The sequence below is a fragment of the Stigmatopora nigra genome, chromosome 8 (assembly GCF_051989575.1).
Source record: "Stigmatopora nigra isolate UIUO_SnigA chromosome 8, RoL_Snig_1.1, whole genome shotgun sequence".
Lineage (NCBI taxonomy): Eukaryota > Metazoa > Chordata > Actinopteri > Syngnathiformes > Syngnathidae > Stigmatopora > Stigmatopora nigra.
The window spans coordinates 8,888,271-8,914,150 of NC_135515.1; the positions used below are offsets into that span (position 1 = coordinate 8,888,271).

General features: G+C 39.2%; 2 protein-coding genes across 3 annotated transcripts in view; both read right to left on the minus strand.

Annotated features, from left to right (window-relative positions):
• limk1a (LIM domain kinase 1a) overlaps positions 1-8,063 on the minus strand; it is a 28,574-nt gene extending 20,511 nt beyond the window's left edge. The window contains exons 1-2 of one of the 2 annotated variants that reach the window (XM_077722958.1): positions 7,903-8,063; positions 5,993-6,092 (exon numbers count right to left, since the gene is read on the minus strand). In XM_077722958.1, the coding sequence (XP_077579084.1) occupies positions 5,993-6,092; positions 7,903-7,951 (149 nt within the window). In that variant the 5' untranslated portion in view covers positions 7,952-8,063. Of the gene's footprint in view, positions 1-2,274; positions 2,495-5,992; positions 6,093-7,902 lie in introns of those variants that run through there. The other variant, XM_077722959.1, reaches the window with a different exon arrangement.
• Positions 8,064-8,357: 294 nt separating this feature from the next.
• The window catches only part of elna (elastin a), a 30,186-nt gene continuing 12,663 nt past the window's right edge, over positions 8,358-25,880 (minus strand). Inside the window, exons 6-55 of the mRNA XM_077722927.1 lie at positions 24,715-24,801; positions 24,173-24,244; positions 23,817-23,846; positions 23,005-23,034; positions 22,841-22,915; positions 22,312-22,359; positions 22,139-22,201; positions 21,665-21,697; positions 21,518-21,583; positions 21,250-21,291; positions 21,069-21,155; positions 20,937-20,987; positions 20,663-20,848; positions 20,538-20,573; positions 20,316-20,438; positions 20,063-20,203; positions 19,800-19,958; positions 19,573-19,686; positions 19,160-19,294; positions 18,980-19,069; positions 18,752-18,850; positions 18,540-18,638; positions 18,346-18,435; positions 17,855-18,001; positions 17,641-17,751; positions 17,457-17,552; positions 17,141-17,251; positions 16,944-17,057; positions 16,739-16,864; positions 16,538-16,657; positions 16,329-16,454; positions 16,033-16,164; positions 15,831-15,926; positions 15,638-15,757; positions 15,450-15,569; positions 15,203-15,325; positions 14,983-15,120; positions 14,543-14,632; positions 14,424-14,459; positions 13,784-13,837; positions 13,137-13,163; positions 12,765-12,812; positions 12,376-12,423; positions 12,193-12,270; positions 12,050-12,106; positions 11,495-11,563; positions 11,024-11,068; positions 10,622-10,657; positions 9,875-9,949; positions 8,358-9,660 (exon numbers count right to left, since the gene is read on the minus strand). Coding sequence (XP_077579053.1) covers positions 9,611-9,660; positions 9,875-9,949; positions 10,622-10,657; positions 11,024-11,068; positions 11,495-11,563; positions 12,050-12,106; positions 12,193-12,270; positions 12,376-12,423; positions 12,765-12,812; positions 13,137-13,163; positions 13,784-13,837; positions 14,424-14,459; positions 14,543-14,632; positions 14,983-15,120; positions 15,203-15,325; positions 15,450-15,569; positions 15,638-15,757; positions 15,831-15,926; positions 16,033-16,164; positions 16,329-16,454; positions 16,538-16,657; positions 16,739-16,864; positions 16,944-17,057; positions 17,141-17,251; positions 17,457-17,552; positions 17,641-17,751; positions 17,855-18,001; positions 18,346-18,435; positions 18,540-18,638; positions 18,752-18,850; positions 18,980-19,069; positions 19,160-19,294; positions 19,573-19,686; positions 19,800-19,958; positions 20,063-20,203; positions 20,316-20,438; positions 20,538-20,573; positions 20,663-20,848; positions 20,937-20,987; positions 21,069-21,155; positions 21,250-21,291; positions 21,518-21,583; positions 21,665-21,697; positions 22,139-22,201; positions 22,312-22,359; positions 22,841-22,915; positions 23,005-23,034; positions 23,817-23,846; positions 24,173-24,244; positions 24,715-24,801 — 4,349 coding nt within the window. The 3' untranslated portion in view covers positions 8,358-9,610. The remainder of the gene's footprint in view (positions 9,661-9,874; positions 9,950-10,621; positions 10,658-11,023; positions 11,069-11,494; positions 11,564-12,049; positions 12,107-12,192; positions 12,271-12,375; positions 12,424-12,764; positions 12,813-13,136; positions 13,164-13,783; positions 13,838-14,423; positions 14,460-14,542; positions 14,633-14,982; positions 15,121-15,202; positions 15,326-15,449; positions 15,570-15,637; positions 15,758-15,830; positions 15,927-16,032; positions 16,165-16,328; positions 16,455-16,537; positions 16,658-16,738; positions 16,865-16,943; positions 17,058-17,140; positions 17,252-17,456; positions 17,553-17,640; positions 17,752-17,854; positions 18,002-18,345; positions 18,436-18,539; positions 18,639-18,751; positions 18,851-18,979; positions 19,070-19,159; positions 19,295-19,572; positions 19,687-19,799; positions 19,959-20,062; positions 20,204-20,315; positions 20,439-20,537; positions 20,574-20,662; positions 20,849-20,936; positions 20,988-21,068; positions 21,156-21,249; positions 21,292-21,517; positions 21,584-21,664; positions 21,698-22,138; positions 22,202-22,311; positions 22,360-22,840; positions 22,916-23,004; positions 23,035-23,816; positions 23,847-24,172; positions 24,245-24,714; positions 24,802-25,880) is intronic.

A 25,880-nucleotide genomic window follows, 5' to 3' on the forward strand; every position in this document is an offset into this window, starting at 1 on the left:
CTGTCATTCCCTAGTCTTTCCTAACCTCCCTATTGTGTATTGCTACCTCCACTCTCGTAGCATAAATATATTTTTTTCAAAAACTTGGTATTGATCCATGATTTTTAGATTTTCTATTTTTAAATACTGATATCTGCAACCAAAGGTTGGATTGTGCTGCTCTAAATCAACCTTGGTACACACACACACACACACACACACACACACACACACACACACACACACACACACACAAACACACAAAATGAAGCGGCTTATTAATTATTAAAGCTTCCATCATGTTGTGTAAAGCTCATGGGGACATCCATCACTTCTCATTCTGCAAGGCATGCAAGAATGCTGCTCGCATCTGACCAATATGCCAATATGTCAAGGATAAAAGAGAAAACAACACAGCATGACTTGACCTATGCCATTACATATCATTTGACTGACAATGATAAAACTGCTGCAGATAAAGAAAAATGTTGTGTGACAGTTGCTTCCTAAAGATGGAATCCTAACTAAATACACACTCACACACATTTTGCCTGGGGGAGACATTTTGCTCCTCCCTCATAGGATCATGCAAATTGAGGGGATTACAGCATCCGTGCCAAAACGTCGTTCACATTTGCATGAAGGAAAATACCAGCAGGATTCCTAAACGCAGACAATAATACTCCCGCTGGGATGCCATTTTACCAAATGAATTCAGGTTTTAATGTCACTCAGCTCTCACACAGTCCCAAAGAACCATCCCAAAACGTTGTACCCCTTTTTGTACCCCATCTTTTCTCCTCTCGCCATGGCAACCAGAAATGCCACATCAATGATGTCACCCCTCTGTTTTTAGAAAAGGCATTACCTCAGCATACTGACCCCCCCACCTACTTTCTATTGGGCAGATTTAAAGCAGGAAATCCCAGAGCCAATAAGGTTAGGACTGTTGTGACCTTGGCAATATCATCTACTTCATTTGAAGAATTGAGACCAGAAGAAAATAAGATGTGCATACTTAAGAGAACTGCTGTTGTTATTGGGGGATGAACAGATGCTCTGGGATGTCAATGTCAAATAAGTGGTCCGACTGAGCCGGTAAACAGGAGTCTGGGCAAGCTGCGAGTAAAAGCTGTGCACGGCAGCAGTTTGCTTTGTGAGAGTGATGCGAGCTTTACACTTGTTTCCCCCAACAAAAGAAAGCGCTGGGAAGGCTATTTTTGTTGAGTGGGATTCAGAATAGACAGAAGAGTGTCCCCTCATCAACATTTAGAGAAGAGTGTGTCAGATAAAAGCATGAATACAAATTATGAATAGCAAGAGGAATCCTCAACATTATTACGTATATTAACTGTAGAGTAAGAGTACAATGAGGGACCACTTGGGCAAAAAGACTAAAAAAACAGAATGATAAATAAAAGACTACATACAGTTTTAACAAACTTACAGAAATACTGTAAAATGAAAATCAATAATATACTTTTCTATGTTGTTAATGTTAATCTAAAAAGCCTGGGATCAAGCCAAGTTAATAGCAAAGCACTAATGGAAACAAGCAAAAGATGCACAGCAATTAGTTAATAAATGATTTTTCTATTTTACTTAAGTCACTTACCTTGCCAGAGAAACAATGACTTCCATTGTACTGTCTGGCTTTCTCTCATGTTCTATAGTCTAGTGAATTTGTACTGTAATAGCACAATATTTGAAAAAATGTGTTATCATAACATAAGCACATGTAATTAAACTCTTCCCAGGTCATCACTATAAATGATAAGATGTTCTCAACTGATTTCCATGTACATGAAATCTTACATACATATTTTAGAAAACGACATCCCTCACAAAGAAAGCCACTCAAGTTTTCTACATGAAAATCCATCATTTTAAAGATTAAACTGGGCCCTTCTTTCACCATGCCCCTCATAGTGGTAAAATGATTTGCAGATAAATACACAAAGAGAAGCAAAACAACAAAGTCAAATACTTCATCACCCCACTGATTAGTTTTTGGAGTACAGCAAAAGATCTACATTTGTGCTTGCACCCTTTACCCTGAAAAAAATCACCCTTGTAGGACTTTTGTCATATTATCTAATGGTTTACGGACAAATCCTTTTATTTTTCTTTCAAAATAACTCAAACATTAAAACCCCATCAAATCTATGTTGAAAAAAGTTCATCTAAAACTTAACTGATGTCCCACGATGAACCAAATGTTCAGTCAGAACACATCTTTCCCAAAGTCTTAAAAAGGTCACCCTAATGTACTATCCTTCGGGTCATTGAACTTACTTGCTGTGCTGAAGCTGCCTCATGGTGTGTTCATTCTTTGTTGACATTTCCCCCACGAGACTGGAGGTGTCATTCTGACACTTGAAAGCCACGCTCATATCTGTAGTGCTGATGCTGAACTGGCAAAGTGTTCCAAGCCCCACAACCTCGTAGTCCCTATCATCAATGACACTCACTACTCCCTTTCCTTCGTTTCCTCCCACAGTCTAGCTGCCTTTTGGCCTCAACGACTTCCTGTGTTGATCTGTCCACTGGGAGCACATGTGAATACGTTACATCACAGACTCAGCCATTGAAATACACATTTAAGGCAATCTCATTTACTCCTTTTACTATTAGGAAAAAAAAATAATGATCCAAAAATCTCCATAAAACTACAATGGTCGAAAATTAACACCCAAAACCGTACTCAGTCAGGACCTTCTGTGTTTCATATTAGCCTCAAGATCAAATTCAATAAAGTCAAGGTCTTACTTTTGACTTTAGGGAAAATGCACTTAACCATGAGGTGTTGAATTGCAGTGTTCTTTTTATTATTCTAAAGACCTTTTGTGGTCAGGGTTAGGTCATGGATATAAAAAAAATGTAAAACAGTTCACCATTGTCTTTGTAACATATCAAAGACAAAATGGTCTATTTTTACTAGTTATGTGACATAAGCGGGTTTTCTCTTTTGGAAATAAACCACAGCTTACCTCAACAGTCACATATGGTTAGGTGTGTGCTGCCAAATACAATTATACTGAAATGACGTTTATGTATATTGAAAATCATTGTGATTCCATAAAATATATTTTGTAGTTTTACCACTCCCATACATTTTAATGTAGCGCAATTGTGACTTGGAAATGGCCATTCAGGGCAATTGTATGTGCATTTTAAGTATAATTTCTTATTTTTATAGGTTATTGTGTCAGGAACACTACATGCTCAATTATGAGTAGAAAAATAATAACATTTTTTTTGATTTGTCACCTTAAAAAAAATCTCTTTTAGGCCTTGAACCTTTTAGATCAGGTTATGCATCATTTGAAACAATGATAACTGCACCAATGTTATAGACCAGAGGTTCTCAATACATACATCGCAAGCTACCAGTCGATCGCTAAGGTACTATTCATAGATCGCATAACAGTAAGATTTGATCCAAGGATTGAATTTGTAGTAAAGTTTACTTGAGCTGGCAAAGAGAGCCACCGTGAGTCCAAGCACGATTACTACCTGCCTACACTATGTTGGGTCCTGCTGGCATCAGGTATACATACAGCATCCGCATACATAACAGCTCAGCTTTGTTAGTGGCCTGGAAAGAAGGGTCGTGCAAAGTTGGCTCCTAGAAAAGTCGATCTTGGAGCAAAAAAGTTTGATGATATAGACCGAAAACAGTGTCTCACCAGGATGCACCAGGGTAAAAATAGTCTACTGAAGACTAAGCATTGGGCAAACTCCAACAAACTATTATCAATAAATTACTCAATTTCTGAGCCACTTTACCCTCACTAGGGTACCCAGATGAAACCAACACAGGCCCAGAGAGAACATGCAAACTCCACATGAATTGCCATGACTTGGATTTGAACCCAGGACCCCAGAGCTGTGAGGCCAACACACTAACCACCCGCACCACCGGGCCACGTTAATAAACTACATTTATTTTATTTATTTTTCAAAGCCAACAAAAAAATTCATATGTAAGTTACATTAAAAAAGCCAATTGTTTGTTGACATTTCCTATATTCCATTTCTGTTCATGTACTGCAAATTTGTGTTGCCAAGCAGAGTTGGTGAGCAAGCAGAAGCAGCTGAGTCACTGCCGCCTTCGGCTCTCTACTGTCAAGGCAACCCGTACAGTTACCACAGCAACATCATTTGGACATATTTGGATGTTGTCCGAAATGTGTCTAGGACTAAACATATTCCTGTGTTAAATTCTGGGGAAGAGATCACATCATTTGATCAGAAGACACACTCTACTGACCTGGTAGCTACAGCAAAAGGACGAAAGTGTACAGCACAAGTGTTTGCAATCCTGTGGGATGACTGTCAAGGCGAGAGTGTCAGGCTGACTTAGTTTTACTGCGGACTGACGAGGCCGCACTATCACTACAACATGGAGCACACACTATCAGCAAATGGAAGAAGAATACAACAATTGCAGTACTGCATTGCCACCAAAACATTTCTTATACTGAAAACAATTTGTTCTAGGCTCAATATGTTACAATAATTTAATTTTTATAGGTCCTCCTTTTGAAATATGTTAACACTACTATGCCTGATAATGTGGTTCCATGCTGACACTGTGTGTAGATTCTGGTTTAAATTAATCAAACCATAAACTCCATCAATACTTGAGTTTTTTGTGGAATAGGGTCATACGTTTTGGAAAGACAGGCAAACTATCTCATGGAGGTATACGGACAGAATGCACCATTTTTTGGCATGTCATGTTTTATCATCCAAAACTTGCCTCTTCAGTTTCAAATACGGAGTAAGTGTGCACTCTAGTGGACAAACTACACATTGACACATTTTTAGCAAAAACAAAGCTTCCTCAAAGGATTCCTCTTTACCCCTGACTTTAAAACAGTATAGTTATGATCAGTTATTTAAACTAGTCATGGGCAATAACGCCTTTTCGGCACACACATTTTAATACTTTATTTGAGCTCTTCTATTCAAAAAAATGGGTTAATGAAGTTCCAGACACATTCTTGTGTCTAATCTAGGGGTTAATCAATAACCCAAGGCTTGGCATTCATTACTGTTTTAAAAGGACATATTCACAATTTGTGGGGGCAGTTCTGTCTCAATTTCCGAGAATGCATTTGTTACCATGACGATGTGTTTTAAAATACCCAACAAATTTGTATTCATTTTTTAAAAACACTTTGGTAATTCATGCACCTGCAAACGTAAACAATAAAATGTCTTTTAAAATAATCACCAAGTCTAGTAACCCTGGATTAATTGCTGTATATTGTTGCCCATTGAGTGCAACAATAGCTTTCCCCTTATTCATTTATTCAGTTTGTTGATATTTATCAGACCCCACTTTCAGATTCTCCAACCCGACACATGAGACGTCAAATGAGTATAAAAGAGTCGACAACATTTCAGGATTAATAGGGTACATGAGCCTGCTTTAAAACAAACACAATGAAGTGTAGACCGCTTTTAACGAGTATCAATTCTGATGCCACACATACCCACACACAGATGGACACCAGTGAGGCCTACACACACTGCAACGTGTCCAATACCCTCCTTAGGTTACGTATTCAGACCACCGTGCAGATGGAAATCACTAATGACACGTGTGCAAGAGTTTTCCACAAAGTGAAAGGTAATTTTCTGCAAGTCTCAGATGACCTACTATAGATACGAAATGAGAAGGGAAAGTCGTTTGAAAAATAAAATTTGAACAGCAATACTGTGCCATATTTGTATTACTACTTTGATTTACTTAAGATGTGCTCCATTTACTATTTAATGCTGCTCTCCTTACATAAAATCCAAGTTACAAAACAAGTTCTGGAGCCAATTTATTTTGTAAGTAGAGGTACCACTGTATCTATAAGTTAAATATAACTGAACTGTACTCAAGTAGTGGTCCTTTCACATACCACTCTAAAGACCCGATATATTGAGTTAGCACACTTGTTATATAAAGTTGAGCTCAAAGAATGGACAATAAAGCTTTGTACATGCACTTTACCTGAAGCAGACAGTGTGCCAGTCATTATTGAGGGCCTGAAGATACTGTTCATCGTAGATCCTTTCTTTACATCCCACACACACGGGCAAATTTCCTCCAGCTAAAACGAGAGTGAGGTACATTAAAGCAAACAACAAAGATAAACACATTGTGAACATTATGATACTGTGAACAAAATCCTTCTAAAAATGTTAATCATAAGTGTTATTATTCCATCATTGGTTAAGTTTTCACACGCAGTTGTGTTATGAAAACATTCAGCTTTGCATTAAAGCAAGGCTGCAGTAAGAGAAAAAAGACATTATAAGCACATTTTAAAGTTAATCCATCTAAAAGCGCATCACACACCCTTTTACATCCAAGACATAAATGCTTTGAAGGGCTGAGTAAGATATGTTAGAGTACTGTATCATTATCAGTCAATATTTTGCTTTGTTATGGATAGGATGGTACTTCTAAGCTTTATATGCTATTACAAAGCCAGCAGGCGGCAATAAAGATCACAGCAGTGGTTAAGTGGTTAGCAAGCCCGGCTCACAGTGTAGAGATCGATGGTTCAATGCTGTGCTCCGACATTCTCGTGTTTTCTTCCTGGGTTTGCGGGACTTTTGGCCTGGTACTCCCACATCCCCAAAAACATTCATGTTAGCTGGGTTCATCAAATAAGATAATACAGTACTTTTATTGATCTGATTGACAAGAAAGGCATTTGGTCTTTCTTTGATGGCCACTAATGTCTCTCTACTCTTCTTTAATTCAAATTTATAACCTTGTCTCTTTATTATTCAGCACTTAACTTTCTCATTATTGCAAACTACGGTGTCTGTAATGGCCACTAAAAGAAACAGAGCAAGATTAAAGGCAGACAATTACACAATACAGCCAAGCATCATGACTCAGATATGTTTTTTTTTTTTTTTGCAGACCAATGACATCCTACATAAGTCCCCTCATTCAAGGACAATGACTTATTATTTTTCTAGACAACGTGCTCTCTGCGAATAAAACGGACTATTACAATACTACAATACTTTCAGGGGTTGAATGAATACCCTTAATGAGAAAGTACAAATATTAGGTACTGTAGGGAAGTAGGCTGTTAACAAGGACTGTATAGTCTGCTTGTGAGTAGCGGATTAAACTGTCATGATTGTGGCACTGTGGTGGTCTGGGGTTGCCCTGCTTCAACAAGAAAAGACAATCCTGCAGTCTGACACAAAAGTCATACATGGCTTCATGGTCTAGTGCTTTTGAGTAATGCAGAATGACAATATCTCGAATCACAGTTTGACCTCTTAGTGGCTAAAACAAAAACCAAAAAACATCGACAATCAAAAATATGCATAAACTTCTTCACTCTGATGTGACGTGCCAAAGTTGGCAAATTTCATGCAATATCAATGTGATATATGTAATTATCAGAATTCTGAAATACAGTATATAATAAATACTGTATGCAAACTATATATATTTGAAAGCATCAAGATAGGATGGACAGATAGATGCATATTATCATCACCTATCTGATTGTGCGTGCAAGGCTAATAATGCGGTATACATCGGGATTAGTATGGAAAAAACGCATGCATTGCAATATTGTTTATTATTGCTTACCCTCAGCAATAAACAAATGGAATGAAGAGTGTGCATGACTTGGAGATGAAGACTTGCACGCAAGCATGACGAAGGAGGCAACATGGCCTCATTTAGACAACCATCTGGACGACCAGCCTGGTACTTTTTGTAGTTAAACACACATATATTCAGAAAAGAAAACTATACATAGGAGATGGTCGCGAGCTGTCATTTTATCTTGCCCACAAACAATGTGAGAGTACGTGCCACCCGGGCGCAGTACTCGGGTGACCCATTCCCCAACTGCCCTCATTTTTAATTTATTTCTATTTTACCTTCCTCCTCTCCCATGCGTTCGTCCTTCCAGGTGCAGCAGAACAGCATCAACCGTATTCAATCTCCGATAGGGAGCCACTGATCGACTTAAAAACCGATAAGCAATCACCCTCAGTCGCCGGAATCGTGCAGGCGGATGTCTCGGCTTTCTGTCGCGCGCTTCAACCATGCGCTTCTGCAGCGCGCTTCAACCATGCGCTTCTGCGGGGCATCCTTCATTAAAGCAGCTGTCCAATGACAGGGCTCTGCCAGCCACAAGTCAACGCTAATTGGCTGGGGGTGGTAAAAGCCTCCCTTCATTGGTCAGGAGCTAGTGGGCAGGAAGTAGGTGTGACAGCTGAAAACATGCCGACATTGAAACTTTCTAGTTATCTTGTGCGCTTAATTATATATATTAGCCTTGGTTAAATATACGCTTAAAATCTCCATTTATATAATATTTAAACAGTTGAGACGATTTTTAGACACATTTTATTTTGTTATTCATTAGAGCAAATACAAAGGCAGGCTATATCAAGTCATGTGAGACTGTGCATGTCTGTGGAAATACATACAAAAAAGTGCAAAACCACAATGTTCCTCCTTATAGAAATAGTTTTAAATAAAGATGAAGTGTATCCCACGGCATTTGTCTGACCTATTGAGGCTCAACGACAGTTCTCACACAGCTCAGAGTGGAAGAACCAATGCCAGCAACCTTCTCATTAGTACAAAATACAGTACACAATTACAGAAAAAAGGGGGTCAGCTGACAACAGCACCCATGAACCTTTGATCAGCCAACATTTCCCTCATTGTTTTCCTGCAAAAATAGCTCAAGTAAATGAACAATGAAGTTTGGATGCACCCATTAAATAAAAGTGTTATCTGTACTACAATTCATGAATCTATTTGAATAAATTGAAGGCTAGGTTCTAGTGCATGTTCACACATTTAGAAAATTGAAGGATCCAACGACATAAATGTAGATAACATCCGATGCCCGAGGTAAAAAGCATCAGAAAGCAAACGCGCAAAAATGCAAACTGTTCAGAAATATATGGGAGGAATAAAGTACTAAAAGAGACAACAGACCCATCTTTTTAAAAAAGCATTTGTCGAAATTGGAGGCGCTTAGGCAAATAGAATCAGCAAAAAAGTTGAGAACAGATGGTCTGGCAGAAATCCTGTTTCCCACTACTTTTTACCCAACGCAGCTAAAAATAGCAGCGAGAGGAAGGAGGGCCCAAGACGATGCAGTGTTTTGACCGCATTGAGCAGCCTCCTCACGGGTCAGAGAGGTGGTGGGCTGCAGAATTTCAGTTTCTCTTGTTTTAAGATTGGAAATCATGTACTTCAGCGTCTAGTTCGAGGTCGGTCACATTGGCAGGCAACCAACTTAAGCAGTCTTTCCCTGTGTAACCATATGTTTACAGAACATAAAGAAAACATTTGTGAATGTAGAAATGAACAGTATGGGCTGGTACATATATTTATATTTCAATATTCATTGAAACCAATTCACACAGCAATGAATAAAGGCACTGTGGGTAATAAATGTCACATGAGAAAAATACTAAACTCTTGGTCGGTGGGTTTGCATGGAAGCAGACGTTGGAATCAAGTAAGGAAAAAACAACGTTGAATAGTTGTGTTCTAAAATGTACATTCTAGTTCATGCAGTAGCACCATGGATTTTTTTCAGGCCATATCACAACTCAGGAGGATCTACTTCCTCCTGCCACAGTATTTGCCCTGGCATGCTGCTGCGGCACCACCTGTAAAAAACAATGAAAATGGAATGAGCCACATATTAGCATTGAAAGGGATGAGCGCCTTAGAAAATGAATGAACAAGCAGATTAACAGAATCTTGACAATATATTTCAGTCATTATTATAATTATTGCAAATGAGAATAAAGTAATATCCAATCAATTCTACGGTTGCCACATATTATAAATTCAAAACCAGTTTTAATGCAGATAAATTACCTTGGTAGGCACCTCCTCCACCTGCGCCACCCAGAAAGCCTTGCAATGGATTCCCAATGTACTTGGCTGCTTTGGCTGCATGAAACAAACATACGGGGGGAAAAAAATCAATAAACAATGATTGCAGTGTATATTTGATTCAAGAGTCAATTGTTTCCTTTTATGTTTCGCCAGATCAGGGCAATTACAGCATCGCATACTACATGGTTGTGCAGGTCAAGATGTCTGCCACATTGCTATAAAATGCACGCTGGCAGATTTGAAAAGAAACAATGTGAAGTGATATTTTGTTTATCAATTTGGTCACCCCAACTTGATAAATTGAAACCGAGGTAGACAATTGCCCACAGTGGCCGGCATAGGCTTCAGCACCCCCGTGACAATTGTGAGGATGAAATAGATAATTGCAAGATTGACTGAAAATAATTGACAAAGTATAAATTGGTGCTATCATGAAAAAGATTCAAAATCAGAGGAGGAGAATATGGTTGGTTGCAGATGCTCGCAAGTCCAACAATGTAAAACATCCCCCTATAACCGAACTAAGGAAGCAGACACGCTCTCCTTGAAATAATCCCACCAGGAATAATCCCCAATGTTCAGGAAAATGCAGATTATCATGCATTCACACTGCGTGTGTCAAGCCATCTGCACTGATGACCATGCACACGCACAGAATTGACCTTCTCTTTCATTCAAATAATCTGATGTTTGTCAAGAGATGAATTGGAGAATAAAATAAGGTACCTTGTTGAGGAGTCAGAGGGGCCGGGACATATCCACCTGTGAAGAGTTAGGAAGAAATAGATGATTAGATTTGAGCTATTCAGAATAAAAATATTCTAATTAATGGATCCCTGTAAAAAAAGGAATAAGTAAAGACCTGGTGAATATTAAAGAGTATTTTTAGCTTTCTACCATGACTATGTTATAATGTGTACATATGTGTCCTAAAGAGTTTGCAAAAAGCAATAGCATACGCATTTTCTTGATATGCAAAATGTACGTATACGTATCGTGAAAAATGGAACAACACATTTCTCTTTCTACAACCTAATCAAATTCAAATAGTTTATAGACTAGCAGGTGGTTGGTTAAAGATTGATAAGGCAGAAGGAGGAGCATGGGACAAAATAAAGTGGTCCTTACCTGGCTGTGGTTGATATCCTCCACCACCTCCAAGATTTCCATAACCTGTTAATGTTTGTTAATTAGTTCAAGGAATGAAACCATTTTGGTCAGATTATTGCAGAATATTCAGAATATAACATTGTTCTCATTTGTTTGTCATCTTTTGATCTCAAATGAAAAAACTCATTAACCCGAGTCCAATTTCCTTTGGTTTACTTTTGCCAAATTACGTCAGGAGTCTCTTGGGCTTGATGTTATCTTTAAAATGACACACTTTGATGGTGTGCAGCGAGTACAGTGCAAGAGTATAATTGCAGTCCAATGGGAAATTATGCCACGCTTTCTCTCTAAAAGGCGAACCACTCTGAGCATCGTATTTCGGGGAAGATTTTTGATTTTCTTTAAGTTGTAATTGCATCTTATTATCAGCGGCAGTTCATTAAGTATTTGATCAAAATTTAGGATATTAGATGGTATTAGAAGAACTACCTGGTTTTGGTCCTTTAGCTCCTCCTCCAGCACCACCCAGTCCAACTCCTGAGGGATAAGGGTATCCACCTTTGGAAATAGAAACTTGCTTCAAATTTGAGAAAGGTTTGTTTACAACAACAACAATTTATTGGCTTTACAGCCATTAAAAAGACTTATCGGTTCCCTGTACAGGAAATGCCAAAGTGATGGCTTCTTCCTGACCAACTGTCACTTTGGTCACTGGGCAGAACGTTGTTTGTTTCAAGTTTGACTGTACGTGGGCTATAGCTTCTTTTTTATATCCCCCTGCCCATACCCAAATGAGTATATATTTTATCCCACTGAATTGTAATGACACCAAAAGGAGCATTATTTTTTGGTAAGTTAACCAAGCTCCCACAGTACTTTATGATGAACTGTTTATGATTCATGCAAACACAAGTAAGTTAACATATTTATTTTGCTACAGATGGGAAATTGACCTTTGGTTTCTTATGTACACAAAGATGTATATTTGATGATAAAGTAATGCATAATTTATGTTATTGTACTTAAAATTATGTGAAATCTAACCTTGATATTGTCCTGCTCCCAGTGGGATTCCTGCTCCACCTCCTACTCCCCCCACATCTGTATCAGAGGGAAAGAATGAAATAATAAATAACTATTGGGTTTTTAGAGTTTGTAAATGTATTTCATATACAGTATATACATACAGGGAGGTTTCAATGGCTTTGCACCAGGAAGCACAGGTCCTGTTCCAGGTCCAATGCCAGTTCCAGCACCATGAGGAACTATAGAAGACAAGACATTTGGCATATTCCATATTAAATTCACATATTCCATATTAAATGAACCATATAAAAACATAAAGATGAAGTATAAAAAATATAACTTGCCTCCATAAGGATAACCAACTCCGCTTGGACCGACTCCTGTTTCAGCACCTTAGGAGCAGAAGACCAGTAAATTTTTAGTAACCTTAAAATCACAGTTTAGAAGTCATTCACTTATTGTCAATACAAAATATTCCCAGCATGGGGGAACCGTGCAAACACCACACAGGGGAGGCCGGACCCTTGACGTCAGTACTGTAAGGTGGATTTCCCAAAGATTGATGTATTGCACCACCATTGTTAATAATAACAAAGACATGTACAAGGTATTTAAAGTTGAAAATAATTCTGATCTTATTAGTGACAATTCATTCATGTATGTCCTGGACTCTGTCTTATGTTGAAGACAGGTAATGTAGCCTATTAATGTATGTATTGATCTGTTTTTTTACCTTGTGGAATTGGTTTTGGTCCTTTGCCTGCTAGGCCTTCACCAACACCTTCAAAAAAACAAAATTAGTTGTAGATCAACTTGTCAATGGCATGAGGCATAGTTGCTTTGTTTGTATATGCTTCCACCATGCGGGCAAAAGTGCCTACTGCATCTCATCACCAGGCATTTGCGGCACTGTATCATGATGTAATTTTATTGAATGTAATGCGTTTTCACTGTTTCATTTTTCACATGGATGTAACACTGTGTATTGAGGTCATTTCTAATGATATATTGCATATGAAAAATTCTATATATGATACTGCAGGAGTCAGATGGCAAGCTCATGATCTAAACTGTCTGTAAAGGAAATGAAATGGCTCACACTTACCAGCCGGGATTTGACCTTTTGTACCAGCTAAAACACAAGACAATAACATAGTTAAATTCAAATATTAAATACATATGACATACAGTAAGATCAATTTAGGCCTAGTGGAACAAAGAGCTTTGCATGTAGTTTAAAATGTGGTGATTCAGTAATAATTACTGATAATTTATGATGTAACCCCCAAATTGTTTTTTTTAGCCTAATAATAGTCTAAGTCTTAGACTATTATTATGCTTTAAAAAGTCTTAGACTCTAAGACTTTTTAAAGTTAGCTTTCCAGTTATGAGGGCAAAGATTGTTAAACCTAAGTTTAATTATAGCTAATGTAAATTATAGTTGCGGGTCTTTTCATATTGAGGAAGAGTTTTTCAAACTAAAATGTATTTGATATTCAATAAAGCCTAATGACTCAAATGCTTGAAGTTATTTTAATCTTAGCCCAAAGTGGCTACTGTAAAGTTAGACATATTGCATGTCATGTTAACATCACAGTGTCTATAATCTATAAGGAATTATTATAGTTATTATTATAGCTAAAACCATGACTAGTCAACTGCCACTTTGCATGAACGCCACCATCTTACTACCCTTCACTCTATCAACCTGACTTGGTTTAAAGAAAGAGAGCAAGCAACAGTTGGTCTTACTAGTCTGAGGGAGCTCTGTGGCCTTGCCATTTGAAGCAATAGCTGTGGGCCCTGCTGAGAGAAAGGGAGCACAGGTGGTATAACCAGAAGAGTTAGAAAATTAAAGCTGCCACAAGTGGGGGGCTAGTAGCCACAGTAGTGAAATGCAGTAGTTGGAAGAAGAAGCAATACCCGGGGCCGTGTTAAATCAATTTATATATTTAGTAATGATTGATGACTAATGACTGGTACTTGGTTTTGAATATTTATGAATAAAGTACAAGATTATGTTTAAATTGTATGCCGATTAAAATCTGTGATAATGCCCCTTTAAATTCATTTTCAAACATGCCATAAAGCTTGTAAGTAATTTTACTTAACTGGTATCAATATTCAACTTTTTAATCAGAGGGAAATTGAATTAATCCTATGTAGCCCCTCCATAAAAATCTATAATTCCTTTGTGAGCTTTAAACAAAGAAACAAAAATGATCTGAGAATGGAAAGAAATGAGCTGTTTTTACATAATATAAATTCTACACTGACTGTATTGTTATGTTGGAAGTGCGCCTTTAAATAAGATGGTTTAACTACATGTCAAGAATTTGGAAGTCAAGGTGTCAATGGAGTTATACAAGAAGGAAATGTAATTTAACAATACCTGGACCTGGAGTTCCAGAAGGACTGACATGCTTTGCTGTAGAAACAACATGTGGGTTACTGATAACATTTACAAAAAGGCTAGTGAGAAGGGGAAATAAAATGAATGTTAAGTCTTACGAGGTTTTCCAGCAATGGGAACGTCGCTGCCACCCGGCACAGCGCCAGCAGAACCATCAGGAACTGCGGGATTTGGTGTTGCTCCAATTCCTGCACCAGAAATGATTGATATTAAGAATGTAGTATTACATTTTTTCTGCCTTAAAACAGAATATTAATTACTACGACTACTGAGTGGTCGTGTAATGCACATTTAAGAGAAACTAATTAAAATATTGTCAATGGCAGCAGCATTATTCTAAAACATTGTATAGTATAGGGTTTCAATGTCATAGTACTTAAAATCCCTGCAACTTGTGCAATAAAAGGACCAAAACCTGATTGACGCTACAAAATTAAAACGTGGCAAACACAACAAACTAAATATATTACAAAGTCATTATATTGTTTTGTCTCATTTGCATGTCAACATATAGTACGTAAGTATTTCGTTTTCAGACCGTATTTAGCAGCTTTTGCTCCAGCAGCAGGAACTGCCACTGCAGGGTATTGTCCACCACCAGGCACTCCTACTCCTGTACCACCAAGTCCTCCTGCTCCCCCGAGTCCCCCCGTTCCTAAATCTGTACCTGCTCCTCCTGTAAACCAAATTTAAAATGAATCCAGGTTGTTGTTTAAAAAAAACATACTAATCCATCATTTTCATTGTATTTACTGCACCATATTTAGCAGCTTTTGCAGCAGCAGAGTATTGACCACCTCCAACTGCCCCTGGCAGATAACCAGGTACTTGACCAGCTGTTCCTCCCAGACCGCTTGTTCCTACTCCAGCGCCTGCTCCGCCTGTTAACAGTTAAAATGGATTCAATCCTATTTTTCAAACTACTAAATTAGATCAATTAACAAGATGAACAATTCCAGACATATTTGAAAAAATTGTATCATGTATTGTGTCTTAATACCATACCATATTTGGCAGCTTTTGCAGCAGCTCCAGGATATTGTCCTCCTCCCGGTCCCAAATTAGGCCCAACTCCGACACCCATTCCTGCTCCGCCTTGGCCTCCCGTTCCTAGTCCTGCCACTCCTCCAAACAAAACAAATATGAAAACAAACAATAAAGGAATACAGTACCATCACTTTTATTTCCTGTACCATATTTGGCAGCTTTTGCAGCAGCTCCAGGATATTGTCCTCCTCCCAGTCCCAAATTAGGCCCAACTCCGACTCCCGTTCCTGCTCCGCCTAGGCCTCCCGTTCCTAATCCTGCCACTCCTCCAAACAAAGTTAATATGAAAACAAACCATAAAGGAATACACTACTATCCTATCACTTTTATTTCCTGTACCATATTTAGCAGCTTTTGCAGCAGCACCAGGATATTGACCACCTCCAAAACCAGGACCTCCCTGTCCTCCTGTGGCTATCCCTGCTCCCGGTCCTCCTGTAAACCACAAAGATGACTACTGATTCAAGCTGTCTGTTTAGATTTAGACCAACGACTTAACCATTTATAATACATGAACTGTTAATTCATTTAATAAGTGTACCATATTTGGCAGCCTTCGCAGCAGGAGAGTACTGTCCACCGCCAACGCCTCCTGGTACCAAACCAGGTACTCCTCCGACTCCTGTTCCGGCTCCGCCCAGATTTCCTGCTCCGAACCCTGCTCCTGCTCCACCTGCAGCAAAATCATATCCAGTTCAAAACAACACCAAGCAAATACCAATAAAATTAAATATTGTGCCACAAAAAGTTATTACCACCTGCTATCGGATTAACAGCTACAGTTCAATGCGAAAAATGATTGTAACTATATTAGATCTATACAAAGGATCAACTTACCATATTTGGCAGCTTTTGCAGCAGCAGAGTATTGTCCACCACCAACTCCCCCTGGGACCAAACCAGGTACTCCGCCTGCCCCTGGTCCTGCGCCTCCCAGTCTTCCTGTGCCTAACCCTGCTCCTCCTGTAACCCGAAGTAGCAATAATAAAGCATGCTGGTTAACTAGAATATTGATAATAAAAAACAGTGTATATTATTTATTGTACCATATTTAGCAGCCTTTGCAGCGGCAGAAGGATATTGTCCACCGCCAACTCCTCCTGGTACCAAACCAGGCACTCCTCCTAATGCTCCGCCCAGGCCTCCAGCTCCCAACCCTGCCCCTCCTGAAGTAAAGAAAAAAAGTGTGTTGTTTAAACTTAAAATTTGAATATTAGCTACAGTTCTATGCGAAAAATGATACTTACCATATTTAGCAGCTTTTGCAGCAGCAGAGTATTGGCCACCACCAACACTCCCTGGTACCAAACCAGGTACTCTGCCGACACCTGGTCCTGCTCCTCCTAGTCCTCCGGTACCCAATCCTGCTCCTCCTGTAACGCAGGATACAAATGAACCTGGTTAACTAGGTCATAAACATTAGTGTATTCCAGGATTGAACATTTATTGTACCATATTTAGCAGCTTTTGCCGCAGCAGAATATTGTCCACCTCCAACTCCTCCTGGGACTAATCCCGGTACTCCTCCAAATCCTGCACCTGCGCCTCCTGGCCCTGGTCTGGGTCCTGTAGTTCAAAATTTAGAGAATGAATCAATAACTGGACTTCTAGCTTCGTCTAAAACACATCTGAGTGAGCACTTTCCCTACCATATTTTGCTGCTTTGGATGCTGGTGAATATGCACCAGTCCCTGGAAATGTCGGAACTCTCCCTGGTCCTGAAAATGGTGCACCTCCTGGTACTCCACCTGGCACAGCTCCTGTAGAGGATTTAGAAATACTTTTATAATACACAAAACTTCATTACAAACAAATACTACCGGTAAATCTATGGTATAATAAATATAAATGTATCCCTGGATAGTGTCAATCAATCCATACTAACACAAGCGTCATTGAATTATTATTGGTAGAACCCTACTATACCATATTTTGCTGATTTGGCTGATATTGAATATCCCTTACCTGGTATACCACCTGGAACACCACCAGGCACACCACCAGGTACACCACCAGGTACACCACCAGGTACACCACCAGGTACACCACCAGGTACACCACCTGGAAAGGAACCCGAGTAAGAGGAAGCGAATTATACAAAGCTGTATATACGCTACCTGGCTTTTATTGTCAAGAACATTCTCCATACCATATTTAGCTGCTTTAGCTCCTTGTTGATATCCACCAAATCCTGGTACACCACCCGGCACACCTCCAGCTGGTAGACCAAGACCACCTGGTACACCACCTGGGACACTGCCTATGAAAAATACCAAAGAATGTTGGGGTAAATTAGACCCAAACCAAAGTCCCAACCAGCATCAAGATTGAAATTTGTGACAAGTAAAGTATAGTCCCCATACCATATTTAGCAGCCTTCGCTGCTGGTTGATACCCCCCAAATCCTGGGACACCCCCAGGTACACCCTGTGGTACACCCTGAGGTACACCCTGTGGAACACCCTGTGGTACACCCTGTGGTACACCCTGTGGTACACCCTGTGGTACACCTTTCAAAGAGAACAAAAACAAGGGGATTATGGGTATGAATGTAAATTTCTCACACAATACATTTAGTACTAGGGTGCAGCACATACAACGTACACCACCCATACTAAGAACTGTGAAAAATAGGTTGGAATTTATAACATCTTTAGCTGCTTTGGTTACTGTTGAATAATATACACCACTTTGTGGTATGCCACCTGGGATCTTTTACATCACATCTCAAGGAAAGCAAGATTTTGATTCCATTAATTCTAACAAGGCAAGGTTTTTCTGGATATAGGTTTATCTGAACACTATCACAGTACTAACTGGATAAAAAACGTAATGAAATAAGTATTATCCATACCATATTTGGCTGCTTTGGCACCAGGTTGATATCCACCAAATCTTGATACACCACCGGGCAAAGCCCCTGGTACACCTCCTGGAACACCCCCTGCCACACCATTTTTTGTTTGTTTAATTTTAATTTAGTTTTTGTGTCATGCACCATACTGTATTAGCTAACATTGCCACCAAAACCATTTGCATATCCCCTACCATAATTAGGAGCTTGAGCGGAGGGTAGATATCCACCACCTGGGACACCACCAGGCACACCACCAGGAACACCACCTGGTACACCCCCTGGGACACCACCTGTCAAAGAGAACCAAGATGGATTTTTCAATGAGAATAAATCAACAATATAACACTGTCCATCTCAGCAACCATTCCACCATCACTACTAAAAGCGTTAGAATTTCCCCTACCATACTTGGCTGCTTTACTGGACGGAAAATATCCACCACCAGGAAGGCCACCAGGTACACCGCCAGGAACAGCACCTGGTACACCCCCCGGTACGTTACCTGTAAATAAAAAAAAACAAGAAAGATAATGTTATCTTAAATGGATTTATGTGTGGCTAACTCTAATTTGGATACCAAAAACATAGGAAATTCAACAAAAACCTTTATCGTCAATTAGATTCTTTATACCATATCTAGCTGCTTGAGCTCCTTGTTGATATCCACCAAATCCTGGTACCCCGCCGGGTAGACCTCCTGGTACTCCACCTGGCACACCGCCTATGAATTGTACCAGAAAATATTGGTGTAAATTTCAGTCAAACCAACCATCAAGCTTGGGAATTTTGACCAGAAGATTTGTTCCCATACCATATTTAGCAGCCTTTGCTGCTGACTGTTGCCCACCAAATCCTGGGACACCACCAGGCACACCACCTGGTACACCACCTGGCACGGCCCCTGGTGAACCCCCGGGTACTCCCTGTGGTACACCACCTGGTACACCTTTCATAGAGAACAAAAAAAAACTTGTATCATTGGTGTAAATGTAAAATGTTCACAGAATACATCTATGGACAGGTCAAGGAGAGTAAGATTTTACTTGTATAAAATGTAACAATGCAAAAAAAAAAAAAACATTAGCAATACCATATTAACTGCGTAGACGAAATATTTACTTATATTGTATGAATCTGTTTTGGATGTATAATCCATATGTCTCATCGGAATATTACCATAGTCAGGACTAGGTAAAAATATAATGAACAGAACAATATGCATACCATATTTAGCTGCTTTGTTTCCCGGTTGATATCCACCAAATCTTGATAGACCGCCTGGAACGCCCCCTTGACCGCCGCCTTGAACACCGCCTTGACCGCCGCTTTGCACACCACCTGCAGAGGAGAGACAGCAATCATGATTGTTCAGTAAATGTTTGCATGATACCATAGCTTTGCCCCTAGATATCAGCCAATCTCGCCACTAAAACCATTTACAATGTCCATACCGTATTTAGCAGCTTTAGCGGAGGGTACATATGCACCACCTGGGCCACCACCTGGTACGCCACCTGGGACACCACCTGGTACGCCCCCTGGTACACCCCCTGGTACACCCCCTGGTACACCCCCTGGTACACCCCCTAGTACACCCCCACCTCGACCACCTGTCAAAGAGAACCAGGATTTTTTTTTTAATCAGCACAAATAAAGAATGGACCACTGTCTATCTTAAATATAAGAAACCATTCCACATGCTAAATTCCCCTACCGTATTTAGCTGCTTTGGCGGATGGTAAATATCCACCTCCTGGAACGCCACCAGGAAGACCTCCAGGAAGACCACCAGGAACTCCGCCTCCAGGAAGACCACCAGGAACTCCGCCTCCAGGAATACCACCCGGTACGCCACCTGTAAAAGAGCCCATGGAAAGATATTTTAATGATCAGGAATGCAAAATAATGCAAGTGTCTGTCTGGATATAAGCAACCAGCGTTACCAAAATAATAAAAAATTCCCTTACCATAATTAGGTGATTTGGCAGATGGTAAATATCCACCACTTAGAACACCACCAGGAACAACACCAGGAACACCACCAGGAACACCGCCAGGAACACCGCCAGGAACACCGCCAGGAACACCACCTTTCAATATTTATAGAATTCACCATATGCCATCGATCTTCAAGGATATTTTTTGTTTGCATACCAATGTAAAAAGAAAGCAGCTAGAATTCAACTTACCATACTTGGCAGCTTTCGAACCAGGTCCATACCCTGCTGTGAAATGAGGGATGAAATACATGCATTAATTCATGGCAACTGTAAACAAGCAAGTATTTAAATTAAAAATCTTAAAAAAACACTACCTCCTGGTGTCAGCCCTGGATATTGTCCGCCTGTGCCGGCAACACTGCCAAAACCATGTGCACCAGGACCAAAACCACCTGCACCAGGACCATAACCACCTGCACCAGGTCCATAACCACCAGCGCCAGGTCCAAAACCACCAGCACCACCAGCAACAGCACCAAGACCACCAGCACCCCCCAAACCTACAAAATGTCAATTGTAAATAAAAGGCATTAAATACTATATAGGTGCATCACAATATGTTATTGTTGTCTTAATGATTAAGTTTACCATATTTGTCAGATTTCCCCTGTCCGGGGGAAATTCCACCAGTGCCCACTCCTTCCAAAAAACAAGGAAAATATCATGACATGACTTTTGCTTTTGTGCCTGTGATAGAAAACAAGACTTTGGCATACACACCAGTTCCAACAGGAAATCCAGGCATTGGCCCAGGGCCACCTTTGCCCCCTGGAAGTCCAGCTCCTTGATTACCAAACCCCCCATAACCTGAAACATTGAAACAGGACATTTCAACAACATGTGGCTGATTTCATCATTATGAAAAAATCTTTGGAGCAATGAAAGAATCAAGCGTTTGTACCGAATGGAAGTTTTCCACCTCCAGGTTTTGCTCCATAGCCACCTGAGAACAAATAAGAAATCCTTGATGAGGGATGCAAACAACATGAGAATAATGGAGGTTGAATAACAATTAACCAACATTTTTTTAAATCCCATTATTAGTTAGTGACTATTAGTATTAGTATATTCTTAAACCCTTACTCCCTCAATAGGATAGAATGGTGTAAGGCCGACAAATAAAGTTGTACCGAGTAACAACTGTCAAACAGGAATGAATCCTAAAAAACCTTGAGTTTTGGGTGTTTTCAGAGGATATCCATGGAACACTCCAGGTTGCATCACTCCACCATAGCCTGATTGATGAATACATTTCAAAATGTATTTAAAAGACACTTTCATATCGTAAATGAATTTAAACTATAATGTTAACTGACCTGGTCCAGCACCACCCTGTCCTCCGGCACCAACTGCAGAAGAAAAATCACATGATACACTCAGAGGATAGCTACTTGCAAACAACTGTGTTAAATCAAAGTAATACTTTCTGGATTCTGTAAAGCAGCCAAATGGCCAAATTTCTGTGTGACCATGACTAAGAAAAAAATGTGAACAAATCTTTTGATGTAAAGGCTGCAAATTAATGCCGCATATAACATCGCAAAGAAGTTTAAGTACCCGTATGATACTACATAAGTGCTGTCTAGGTTTTTGTAGTTGCTAGAATTAGTATCGGCGGCACAGTGCCCATGTGATGCTTTTATTGGTGCATTCACCAGTACTTTATTTTATAAATTATATTTTAGCTTCTCTACCCTTGTTTTAAAGTGTCACGAAAGTTTCACGAGAGTAGAAACTTCACACTTTTTTGTACTATTTCACAGGAGCTTAAACAACAACAAAATTCTTACGTGACTTTTGACTGAGTCCATTGCCTGTGGCAACTCCTGGAAGAACTCCACGATTTCCAAAACCTAGAGGCACCAATATGAAAAAAAAATGTTAAAACAAACAGCTCAATTGCCATATATTTTTGGAGAAGTACAATATGTGTCTCAATACTAGTTTGATAAAAGTGACATACCATTCATTGGTACCAAACCGCCTTGATAAAGTCCTGGTACACCCACACCTTCCGGAGACAACAATTATCAATATTAATGTGATAGAAACACTGCAGTCTTCCTGTGTTTTTGCAGTATATGCATTAGGTTGACCAGAAGAATTATTGAAGTCTGCATGCATTGTGTCTAGTCTCAAGGCAATTTGAAACCACCAAGAAAATTACATCTCAAGAACAGAAAATAGATTAGTGTCCATCAAAAGAGTAATGGGCTAAATCACCAAAATGGGTTAATGTACGACAAAGTGGCAGATTCATTCTAATTCCATTGTTTTTTTTCTAAAGAAAATCCATATTGGAATCCTAACAACACAAGGGAAAAAAACATTTTCAATCCAACAGTGTAAACAAATACCTGCTCTTACAACACATTTCCATTGCAAAAGAAGACCAATTTTCTATGATTTCATCCGCATAGATAAACTACACCAAAAAATATCCGATCTGCAAATGACCATGAAGAATAGATTATGATTAGATTATACTATACCTGGTACTTTGGAAGCTTTCTTTCCTGATCCAGCACCAACCCCTCCTGGCAAGCCAGTCTGTGGGATTACAGGGCCTAAAAATAAGGACACAATGTTACTGCAAAGTGAGTAAGAGTACTCAAAGAAGCACAAGTAAACGTTAAATTCTATCGTTTTATCTTGCCTCCAGCAGGAAGAGTTCCAGTTCCAGCTCCTGCAGTAAAATAAAATATAATCAAGTCATAAGAGACAAATACGTATCTCTTCTCTGACCGATATCAAGTCAAGTATCCTTAGAAATAAAAGTGTCATCGCTGATTTTTAGGATAGTTACGGGAGGCAGCAACAAAGAGTCATTAACTGTTCTTAAACAAATGCCTTATTTCATTGGCTAACCTCTCGTGTAAGAAATGAGCTGTCTCAAAAGAAAGGGAGTTTGTCCACTCCAAAAAAATTGCACCCACTTATTTCATCATCTATTGTTTTCATATTTAAATTCTTACATTCTACATACTTTGCCTGGACAGACGTTGCGCAGTACCTATAAGTATGTGACCTCTGGAGATTTTTGGAGCAAAGTTTTGGCAAATCAATGCTACTTTATCTTTGGTCTTTCAGGGGAATGAGCCGTCCCCCGCTTTTCTGTTAATAATAAAAGCGAAATTAGCCCAGAGCCAATTTGAGGGAACCATTCATTCTGCCAACCAATATTTAGGAATAAGCTGTTTGCCAAAGCTCTTCGTCATGAGCGGACCTAGGAGTCCATACCTCATCAAGCTGCCTAATTTAAAATAAATCACACGGACATAAACATCACAGGCAGTGAGGTCACAGTGGGCTTAGCGGGAGTATGTTTCTGTCCAAAACATTCTTCGTCATGCCAATTCACTATTAATGTGATACATTTATTTGGGCTTCGTCTTACTAGTGGACAAGTACGGAGACCGTTACATGCATTGTTTCACAGTGTTTGCAGTGTACCAGCATACATCTTACCTCCAAATGGTGGCATCTGGCCCCCAGCACCTGTAATGGAGAAATGACCATTAACATTAAACAAACTATACATGAATCGCTCCATTTAGTTCTACACTCACAAAAAACAATGTTCCCATGAACAGCAATCTCTAAATCTTATACAAAGCCAACAGCAATATTTGAGATCCAAAATAAGATAGAGTTAGCGAACTCATATTCGAGGTAAGACAGCAAAAACAGCTTACGCTTTATTATGATATCAAACATGAAGGTACGTGATTGGATTTTAATGTATCATTTTATACCGAGACTTAAATTTCTACATAATTCTTTGTTACATTTGAGGCTTTTCTTGTTTCATGAATGGACTGTACCTCTTTTACCAGCCTTCTGTCCAGCTCCTGGGAAGAATCCACCCGGGACACCCCCATACCCTCCATAGCCACCTATGAAGAGAATATCATTTGAATAAACTGTCTGAAATTTAACCCAAAAAAAACTGTTTTACATTGTTATACAGTATTTTTCGGACTATAAATTGCATCTGAGCTGACTTTGCACCAGCCAAAGAATACAGAAGGTAAAAAAAAAGGTCTTACAGGGGTATAAATTGCATTTTGGAGTGCAACTCTTATTTCATCAGAATCCAAGAATAAATATATGTTGAAGTAACAATTATAAATCAAAAGGCTAATAAATAGGCATCTGTTGACAGATTTTTTGGGGGGATAACTACAGCCTAAAAAAATATTTCAAAAAGACAGCTGATCAGGGAGGGAAAAAAAACATGTTTCACTTGAGTATTAGTCGCACACACAGCCAAACTATGAATGAAAAAAGTGTGACTTATAGTCTGGAAAATAAGGAAATAATTGAAGAGAATAATATACAGACACATTCCTAGAGATGTACCCACCGGCACCGATGCCTCCAGCTCCATAACCACCACCTGCACCACCTCCACCTCCACCTCCGAGGCCCCAGGCTCCTAGATTGCCATAACCTAAAAAAGAAAAACTGTAAATCTGAGCTTGAATATACACATACCATACAAACTACATAAAAATAGTTGAAGGTGGACAAACAGTATTTCTATAAAAGCACATACATATTGTTATCAATAGTCATTCATTTACCACTTATCCTCCCTCACAAGCCAACTCTGAGCACCAGGCAGGGGAGACACTGAAATGGTGAGTAGTATCAAGATTCTATGTATAATATATTTAGCTTTGCTTTCCATGCATTCACTTTAAATAATAAAACCAATATCTTTGCAAAAATAAGAATAGTTAAAAAAACATTCAAACAAATATTGATTGTCTTCCCATTATCAACAGTTATCCCTTTAATGGGGAATGAAATGGGTTGGGTACTATTTTTTTTTAATCCCAAAGGTGAGTAAGATAAATAAAATAATCTGTCCCCCTGGCATTTCGCCACTGATGGCATTCATAGTCTTGCATCATCAAATTTGACTCTAGTTTGAGAACACAAGATGAGATGCAGAAACAGAATTGAGCCCAAGATGATGTGATTAAGTATGAGTCTAGGCTTTTAGCATAAAACAGTCTCAGACGCTGCTTTGACTTTACTTGACAGTGAGAAAATACAGTTGGTTCAAATGAAACAATAAATATCCCAAGAGAAATTGTGAATATTGAGGTATTACCAGATAGCATGCAAACACTCTCTTGTGACTCTGAGCAACAAGGAGGATGACACATACTGTGTATTACTTTGTAAGCAGTTGATTTTAGAATACACAGAGGAAAATGTTGAGATATATGAATAAATATTTGATGGCATGACAGACTATCATATGTTTTATATTTAGGGAACAAAGGTGTTGGATTTTGTTGCTCTGTGTTTGGCCATATTTACACCACATTGTCAGCCTAAACAATCATGTTTGGGTTGGACGTACTACGACAGGACATAAACTCACACAAACCGGCCCCTCTTAATTTAGAGATGATATACGTCAGATTTGTTTGTTATCAATGAGCCATCCTAATAAATTCTCTCCAATAGCGTTGAAATTAAATCATCCTATTTCCTGTAAAATGTCGATAATGATGA